The following is a 10,248-nucleotide window of genomic DNA, read 5'->3' as shown; positions in this document are numbered from 1 at the left end:
AAAACAAAAACTCAAAATCATGAAAAGACCAGTCCTACCGGCCTGACAGAGACCGTGGGAACCACCAAGACTGTGACCCTGAGACACTGCTCTGAACTGGAATTAAAGCCATTCCCAGACACCACCTTTCAGCCAAAACATAGACAGAGCCATAAAGTAAACAATAACACCTGAGAGGAACTTGCTCCTTAGAACAAGCAATTATATGAGATCAAAAGGGCAACATTTGCTCAAAAGCAAAGATAAGAAGGCAGGAAGGGGTAGAAAATCATGAAGAAAGGAAACGGGAACCTGAGGAGGAAATGGAGAGAATGCTAACACATTGTGGGGAATGAAACCAATGTGATGGAACACATTACGAACAAACTGTGGAATGGGAAACTAATTTGCTCTGTAAACTTGCCTAATGTGTAATATATATATAATGGATAAAAAAAACTAGAAAAGAAGATAAAAGTAAACTTCAAGTAAGTAGAAGAAAGTTAAGAACACACATCAATAAAATAGAAAACAGATAATCAATGCAAAAAAAAAATCGGTTTTATAAACCTGCTAATTAAATTGAAAAACCACCGATCAGAATGCTCAAGAAAAGAAAGAGAGAGAGAAAAGACAAACTGGTAATCTCAGGAATGGTAGAGAAGATATTTGAAAATATGAAAATATAAAAAACCCAAACCCAAACCAAACCGAGCGCTGCCAAGTCAATTCCAACTCATAGCGACCTTATAGGACAGAGTAGAACTGCCCCATAGAGTTTCCAAGGAGTGCCCGATGGATTCGAACTGCCAACCATTTGGTTAGCAGCCGTAGCACTTAACCACTACGCCACCAGTAGTACACATTAATGGTGGAATGACGGTGTTTTAGAGAGCAGGAGAATCTTGCATTTGCATTTGCCCCTTAAGCCATTCTTTTGAGCACTAATCATGAAGGCAATTATATTTTGCTTTGTTGGTATTTTAGAAGAGGTCAGAGCAACATCATTTCTTCCCTTAGACCATGTCCTCATGCCTGTAGTACATTAAAAAAAAAAAAAATCCATCTCACTCTAGGCCTATATTCAAAAAGGAAAGACTTAATATTACATAATTGAGCAAAATTCAGAATAAAAGCAATTCGCACATCAAGATAGTTCCTCTATTTCCTATGACCCATTGCTTTTCTCAGGTCCTCTGTTTCTCCACCCCTTAATTTTAGTCCTTCCTCTCATATCACCTCATTCTAAAATTTTTAAGTGCCAGTGGTATAGAAAGATTTCTCTCTAGGCTGGCATGCCAGAGGGATGAAATTGGTCCCTGTACCTCAGAAGTCTGGATCTACAAACTCTAAGTAAAGCGCTATCATTCTATCCCCTTCTCTTCCCTTTGCCAGCTCCACCACTACACAAACAAATTAATAAGAACCAAGAGATCACTATCATGACCCTTCGTTTCTGTTCTTCCTTGAAAAATCAGGGGACGATCTCAGAAGGATGTGTTTCTTAAAGATCTCCCAAAGACAAGTAGGACTGAGAATAGATTCACATCAAGTAACTGAGCTGAGAGCATGTTTATCCGTTTTACATTTGTGCTTACATATGTAAGCACTCAGGCACACCTATGCGACAGGGCATAGTAGTTGGGAATAAGTGACCTAGAGCAGTGCTTCTCAAACTTTAACGTGCTTACAAATCACATGGGAATTTGAATGAAATGCAGACTTGAATACAGTAGATCTGAGGTGCAGCGTGTGGTTTTACATATCTAACCAATTCAAAGGTACTCGCTATGTGGCTGGTCCATGGATGATGCACCTTAAGGAGCAAAGGCCTCAAGTAATAAATGCAGCTCATTGTTCCCCAGACATAAGACCTTCAGCTGAGATATCTGACACGTACCTATAGAGAATATTAATGCTCAATCTCAAAATGTAAAGATACTTGAGCCAATCTTTTTGAGTGATCATTTATTGGACAGTGGAGGTATTGCCATCTTACTGGCCATATCGCGTCTAAGAACATTCTTCAAGGCTCGCTTTACATCTTTGTTCCGCAAACTATAGGTCATCGGGTCAAGCACTGGGCTTACAAAGGTGTAGAAGACAGCTATTATTTTGGATTCCTCAGCAGTCTTGTCTGTTGGTGGTCTTACATACATGCAGAAGAGTGTCCCGTAAAATAGGATGACAGCCATCATATGGGAACCACAGGTAGAGAATGCCTTGTGCCTTCCCTCGGCTGATTTGATGTGGAGGATGGCAGCAATAATGAAGACATAGGACACCAGGACGATGGTGAGGGAGTTGGAGAGGTTGAAGCCAGCTGAGATAAGCATGGCATGTTCCTTGATGTTAGTTTCAGAGCAAGACAGTTTAATGAGTGGTGGATCGGCACAGTAGTAGTGATTAATGACATTGGATTTACAGAAGGTCAAGTGGAAGGTCAGAATGGTCTGCAACAGACCATCTGAGAAGCCATAGACATAAGGAAACACGGCCAAACTGATGCAGATTTTCCTGGACATTTTTACACTGTAGAGCAGAGGGTTGCATATGGCCACATAGCGGTCATAGGCCATTGCTGCCAGCATATAAAGCTCAGTGAGGAGAAGTGCGATGAAAAGGTAACACTGTGTAAAGCACCCAGCAAAGGAAATGGTCTTCTTCTCTGACAAGAAATTAGTCAGCATCTGTGGGGTTGCATTTGAGGTGTAGCACAAGTCCACAAAGGCTAAATTAGTGAGGAAGAGGTACATGGGGGGGGTGAAGACGAGAGTCCAGTCTGATTAACACTATCATACCCATGTTGCCTATGAGGGTGACAAAATAAACACCAAGGAACAGCACGAAGAGGAGAGGCTGGAGTTCTCGGCGATTTGTGAGCCCAAGGAGAATGAATTCTGTTATCATGCTGTCATTTTTATTGGAAAATTCCTGAAAGTTCATGCCTGCTCCTAAAACAAATGAAAATAAAACAAATCATGTTTAATTAAATCATTTTTCTCTAATCTCCTTATGTCATCCAAACTTTCTTTTTCTGAATACTACCATAATCGATTTTATACCTCTACCAAGTCCTTTCTTCTACCTTTGCATTAAAGTACTTATATCTTCCTACCTATACCTATAGCTACACATATAGCTTTGTTGTTGTTATTAGAGGCCACCAAGTCAGTTCTGACTCATAGCGACCCTAAGCACAACAGAAGGAAACACTGCCCGGTCTTACGTCATCCTTAACAATTGTTTCTATGCTTGAGCCCACTGTTGCATCCACTGTGTCAATCCATCTCATAAAAGGTCTTCCTCTTTTTCATGACCCTCTATTTTACCAAGCATGATGTCCCTCGCCAAGGACTGGTCCCTCCTAATAATATGTCCAAAGTATGTGAGATGTAGTTTTGACATCCTTGCTTCTAAGGAGCATTCTGACTGTACTTCTTCCAAGACAGACTTGTTCACTCTTTTGACAGTTCATTGGATATTCAATATTCTTCTTCTTTGGTCTTCCTTATTCATTGTCCAGCTTTCACATGCATATGAGGCGATTGAAAACACTACGGCTTGGGTCACACACACCTTAGTTCTCAAGGTGGCATCTTTACTTTGCAACGCTTTAAAGTGTCTTTTGCAGCTTTGAAGAGGTCTTTTGCAGCTGATTTTCCCAATGCAATGTGTCTTTTGATTTCTTGACTGCTGCTTCCAAGGGTGTTGATTGTGGATCCAAGTACAATGAAATCCTGGACAACTTAAATCTTTTCTCTGTTTATCATGATGGTGCTTATTGCTCCAGTTGTGAGGATTTTTGTTTTCTTTGTGTTGAGGTGTAAACCATACTGAAAGCTGTGGTCTTTGACCTTCATCAGTAAGTGCTTCAAGTCCTTTTCACTTTCAGCAAGCGAGGTTGTGTCCCTTGCATAACACAGGTTGTTACTGAGTTTTCCTCCAATCCTGATGCCTCATTCTTCTTCAAATAGTCCAGCTTCTCAGATTATTCCCTCAGCATACAGATTGAATAGATATGCTGAAAGCATACAACCCTTACACACACCTTTCTGACTGTAAACCATGTGGTATCCCCTTGTTCTGTTCGAACAGCTTCCTCTTGATTCATGTACAGATTCCTCACGAGCACAATTAAGTGTTCTGGAATTCTCATTTTCTACAATGTTATCCATAATTTGTTATGATCCACACAGTTGAATGGCTTAGTATAGTCAATAAAACACAGGTAAACACCTTTCTGGTAGTCTTTGCTTTCTGTCAGGATCTATCTGGCATCAACAGTGATATCCGTAGTTCCACATCCTCATTCCACATCCTAGTTCCACGTCTTCTTCTGAATCTAGCCTGAATTTTTGGCAGTTCCTTGTGGAAATATTGCTGCAGCTGCCTTTGAATGATCTTCAGCTAAATTTTACATGCATGTGATATTAATGATATTGTTTGGTAACTTCTGCCTTCATTTGGATCACCTTTCTTGGGAACAGGCATAAATATGGACCTTTTCCAGCCCGTTGTCCAGGTAACTGTCTTCCAAATTCCTTGGCATAGACGAGTGAGCACTTCCAGTGTTGCAGCTGTTTGTTGAAACACCTTAATTAGTATTCTGTTAATTCCTGGAGCCTTGTTTTTCACCAATGCCTTCAGTGCAGCTTGAACTTCTTCCTTCAGTACCATCAGCTCCTGATCATATGTTACCTCTTGAAATGTCCGAACATATTTTTGGTATAGTGATTCTGTGTATTCCTTCTATGTTTTGTTGATGCTTCCTGTGTCGTTTAATATTTTCCCTGTAGATCCTTCAGTATTGCAACTCAAGGCTTGAATTTTTCCATCAATTCTTTCATCTTGAGAAATGCTGAGTGCGTTTGTTTCTTTTGGTTTTCTATCTACAGGTCTTTGCACATGTCATCATAATACTTTACTTTGTCTTCTCATGCCACCCTTTGAAATTTTCTATTCAGCTCTTTTACGTCATTATTTTTTCATTTTGCTTTAGCTACTCAAAGTTCAAGAGCAAGTTTCAGAGTCTCTTCTGACATTGATTTAGGTCTTTTCTTTCTCTATTGTCTTTTTAATGACCTCTTGCTTTCTTTCTGTATGATGTCCTTGATGTCATTTCACAACTGGTCTGGTCTTCAGTCATTAGTGTTCAATGTCTCAAATCTATCCTTGAGTTGATCTCTGAATTCAGGTGGGATGTACTCAAGGTCATACTTTGGCTGTCATGGACTTGTTTTTATTTTCTTTAGTTTCAGTTTGAACTTGCATATGAGTAATTTATGGACTGATCCACAGTCAGCCCCTGGCCTTGTTCTGACTGTTGATATTGAGCTTTTCCATCATCTGTTTCCACAGATGCAGTTGATTTGATTCCTGTGTATTCCACCTGGCAAAGTCCATGTGTATAGTCGCTGTTTATGTTGGTGAAAAAGGTATTTGCAATGAAGTTGTTTTTCTTGCAAAATTTGAATCGTGGGATCTCTGGCATCATTTCTATCACCAAGGCCATATTTTCCAGCTACCGATCCTTCTTCTTTGTTTCTAACTTTCACATTCCAATCTCTAGTAATTATCAGTGTATCCTGATTGTGTGTTCTATCAATTTCAGAAGTTGGTAATAATCTTCAATATCTTTGTCTTTGCCCTTAGTGGTTGGTACGTTAATTAGAATAGTTGCATTAACTGGTCTTCCTTGTAGGCGTATGGATATTATCCAATCACTGACAGCGTTATACTTCAGGATAGATCTTAAAATGTTCTTTTTGATTATGAATGCAATGCCATTACTCTTCAAGTTGTAGTCCTGGCCTAGGAGACTATATGATTGTCTGATTCAAAATGACCAACACCAGTCTACTTCAGCTAACTAACGCCAAGGATATTAATCTTTATGTGTTCCATTTAGTTTTTTATGATTTCCAGCTTTCCTAGATTCATGCTCCATACTTTCCAGATTCCAATTATTAACGGATATTTGATGCTGTTTCTTCTCATACAACATCCACAAATGAAGGTCCCAAAAGCTTGATTCCATTCACATCATTAGGGTTGACCTTACTTTGAGGAGGCAGCTCTTCCCCAATTGTATTTTGAGTGCCTTCCAACCCGGGGGGCTCATCTTCTGACACTATATCAGGTAATGTTTTGCTGCTATTGATAAGGTTTTCACTGGCTAATTCTTTTCAGAATTAGACTGCTGGGTACTTCTTCCTACTCTGTCTTAGTCTGGAAGCTCAGCTGGATCCTGTCCACCGTGGGTGACCCTGCTGGTATTTGAGTACAAGTGGCATAGCTTCCAGCATCACAGAAACACACAAGCCCCCACAGTATGACAAATTGGCATACAGCTTTACCTATATCTATTCCTATATCTTTCCTTATAAGTTTGGAATCCAGCCAAAGCACCTCACGTGCAGCCACTACCTGTTTGTCAGTGAAAGCTTGTGTATTGTTACAATGCTGAATAGGTTTCACTGGAGCTTACAGGCTAAGATATACTTCAGAAGAAAAGCCTAGCAATCTATTTCTGAAAAATCAACCAATGAACTTAGAAAAACAGAACAGAGGAAAGTGGGAGTAAAGAAAGCAGGATGTGAGACTTTCAGATTAAAAAAAAAAAAAAAAGAAGATGTGGCAAGAAGTTGGACATGAAAGTTTTACTGGTTGGAGGGTTCATTTTTTGCATGTTACCTAATGACCCAATGACCACCTATAGGGTATGAAAAGTTTTGAATCACAATCTCAATGATCTGTGTAGGATCCAGAGATATTAGAGAAAACCGCAGCAGGCCCAGCTGCTTATGTCAGGCCAGAAGAAAAGGGGAGAACTTTCTGAACAGAGAACTCAGGGTTTACTAGGTCACAGCAAGGAACAGCCTCTACCTCATGGGGGAAGAACAGTGAAGGAGTAGCTCCAGGGCAAGAGACATCTGTGACTTGGGAATTGAGACCAGCTCCACAAATTACAAGACACAATGCAAAACAAAAAATGTGGGTATCCTTGCTCAAAAATGGCTAGGAATTTAGACACAGTGGCAGCAGAGTATTGAAACATGTTCTGGGCCCCATGTGAAGTTACAGTTCACTCTCCCGTAAACCCAGCCATGCCTGGATCACATAAACCTTCAGAGTTGACAATGGAAATTTGGCAGTGAAGAAAAACAACCCACCCCCACAAACAAACAGACAGCAAAGACTAGAGAAAGAACTCCCAAGAGACTTTTTCAGCCCAGCCAAGAAGTGCTAAAGGGTAAGCCATCTCAAGGGTCTAGTTGTCGAGACAAATTTTGTAGTCCAGGGCCCTGGTAACGCAGTGGATAAAGTGATCTTTTGGCTAGATGAAGTTTCCAAGGTTTGAAACCACCAGCAGCTCCACAGGAGAAAGATGCAGCAGTCTGCTTCCATACAGATTTACAGCCTTGGAAAACCTATGGGGTTGCTAGATGGCAGGTGTTTTTTGTTTTGTTTTGTTTTGTTTTTGGCTTATTCAATTTTATGTGAATGAGAAAATAACTTTTTTTTTCCAGAAAACAAAAAGGAGGTACCATTAATGAAAACCTTTTAGCAAGAATTAATTGTAAGAATTTTTTTTCCTTCTTTTTACATAAATCCCTTGAAAAATCCAATAATGAAACCCTGAATCCTCAATCAAAATATATGCACATGCACAAAATCACATAATTCATGTGTCATCCAGACCCAAGTATAAGAAATCCTGCATTGGAGAAAGCCCTAATCCCATGCCTGGACATATTCCTACAGTTGTGTGTGGTAAACAGAATGTTTCCCTTTCTCTCTTCCTTTGTGCCAGTTAGAGTTCTTACATACTGCTCAGGAAGATCAAAGGAAATTCCAATACGTCTGTTTTCAGAGCATTTAGTTGAGGTTCACACACTGCTACTAAAAAAAAAAAAGAGAGGATGACATGGACATATTTTCAGGAACCAAGGTGCATCAAATGTAAATTTGTTCTAGAAGCCTATAGAGGGCTAAATCTCTTTGTCAATGTATGCATGCAAAGGTAGAGATAAGCAGTATATTTGAGATGAATGCTTTTGTTGGGTGCCATTGATTTGATTTTGACTCATAGCAACTTTATGTGACAGAGTAGAACTGCCCCATAGGGTTTTCCTGGGTATAATCTTTCAGGGGGCAGATTTACGGGTCTTTCCCCCACAGAATCACTGTGTTGGAACCACCAACCTTTGTGTTAGCAGCTGTGCACTTAATTGTTGTGCCACCAGGGCGCCTTTTGAAATGAATACTCTTGTTTTGTGCTTTCAAGTGTATTCTGAATCATAGGGACCCAGTAGGATGGAGTTGAACTGCCCCAAAAAACTTTTTTTTTTTTTCCAGGCTATAATTTTTATAGGAGCAGATAGCCTTGTCTTTTCTTCTGCAGAGCCACTGGTGTGTTTGAACCATCAACCTTTCAGTTAGCAGCTGAGAAATGTAACCACTGAGCCACCACAAAATAGTAGACTTAAGTAACCCTTAAGTAAACTTAAACATCTTGTAAATATAACTGGTTCATTTACTATAAATGTGGGAGGAGAGTGCAGTAAAAAGTAAATTGACTGAATTAGATTTCCGTTTTGACCTCAGAAGCACATAAAGGTCTATGCTGTTGGAAACCACAGATAAAACTGACTCCTCTTCTAATCTGTTTTCAAAATTATTTCCTTTTTAGAGGAAGTAGAACAGATGGGACTACCTCCATCTCCTTCCCCTTGACCCCTATTCCTTCTGCCACCAATGGTAATTTGGAAATATTCTAACAGATGCTGAAGGAGAAGAAATGACCGAAATGCAAGTTATAAGGTGTTTTCAGGCAAATCAGTAAGGAAACACCATCAATTCCCTAAGGCATCTGGAAGGAAAGAAAGCACAAATGGTGTTCAGGTGGAAGGTAAAGCCATAGCCAGCAGAAACTCTTGGTGAACCTTGACCCATGCAACCCTCAGATGGGTAAGCTCTCATGATAGTTGTACACTCACACCCTGCTTGTCCTTGGGACAGTCTTTATGATCAAATCCACATCCCTAGTGGGGCACTAAAACTCCAACTAGCTGAACTGTCTGTCTGGGGTCAGAGGAGAATTCTTTCAAACTAATCCAAGTTCTGGATGGATTTAGAGCCTATACCCAGCTCTGTCAACAGCTTACTCTCTGGGTGAACTTGGGTAGCATTTAGCTCAGTTACAATCTTTGCCAAATAAATGAATTAGATTATGCCAGGCTACTCCTGCTCTAACATCTGGAAAGTCAAAGGAATGAATATTTTAGTATTTGGAAGGTTAGACTTTCAAAAATACACTTCCAATCCATAATTCTATTTCTGGCTCCATCAGTTATGAACTGGGTGATATTGGCAAGGTATTCAGCCTGCCTGGCCTCTGTTTCCTCAGCTGTAAAAGGGGAAATGGGGTTGAAATGGGGAATAAAATAGCACTCTTAACTAAAGCTTTGCATAGAGTAAGCATATAATGACAGTGGTTAGACATAGAGTTACTTTTCATAGAGGGCTCTCTCTACTTCCTCTACAGCCACTGAGGGAAAAGCAGGTCCTCTTGTAGAAACAAAACTCAAGGTTCATGTGCCCTACTGACTTCCAAAGTCAAAGAAAACCTGATTTTTAAGGAGGGGGGGTAAATTGCATATGATCTGTGGGCCTCAGGTAAGACTTTAATACAATTTCCTCTTCACAAAAAATAAAAACGGCAAAGACACAAAGACTTACTTCTAATTCTGATGGACACTGATTTTCTCAACCTCTCATTAAGGAAGTTTCCTGATGTCTTTCTACGCTGCAAAATGAAGTCGTATTTATAGCAGGATGAAGGAGGTGGGGACCTGCTCACAAAAGCAACTCTCAGAAGAACTGGGGAGTAGGAGCGATGAGTATTACATCCTGAATTGCCCCCTTGGGTTTAATTGGAACTCTCTGGAATCAGGAAGATAATCATATACCTTAGCCACATTTCTTCTATTTTCAAGTTCACCAGTGTTTATCCTAAGAGCTCTGTGGCAGGTGCACAAAGAAGTTTCATCTTCTAATTTTGGCAATAGTCTGAATTTTAAGTTTTCTTTTATAGTACAAAGAACCCCATCCTAAAATCCAAGCTCTTAGAGGTGTTCTCTTCGTGAGCATGAACATTTTGAACATGGTCAGCCATAAGCAGGATTATTAAACAGAAGGTGTCCTTCAGCAAACATCTTGCTGAGCAGTTCCTGTGTCAAACACTTTCACATACACAGTTTTACT

General features: G+C 40.0%; 1 protein-coding gene across 1 annotated transcript in view; it reads right to left on the bottom strand.

Moving 5' to 3' along the window:
* Positions 1–1,943: 1,943 nt before the first annotated feature.
* The window catches only part of LOC126080416 (olfactory receptor 5M11-like), a 63,273-nt gene continuing 54,968 nt past the window's right edge, over positions 1,944–10,248 (bottom strand). The window contains 2 exon segments of the mRNA XM_049891637.1: positions 1,944–2,741; positions 2,743–2,890. Coding sequence (XP_049747594.1) covers positions 1,944–2,741; positions 2,743–2,890 — 946 coding nt within the window.

This window comes from Elephas maximus, chromosome 7 (assembly GCF_024166365.1).
Source record: "Elephas maximus indicus isolate mEleMax1 chromosome 7, mEleMax1 primary haplotype, whole genome shotgun sequence".
NCBI lineage: Eukaryota > Metazoa > Chordata > Mammalia > Proboscidea > Elephantidae > Elephas > Elephas maximus.
Note: the sequence above shows the minus strand (reverse complement) of the source record. Positions and strands in the feature narration are given on the sequence as shown.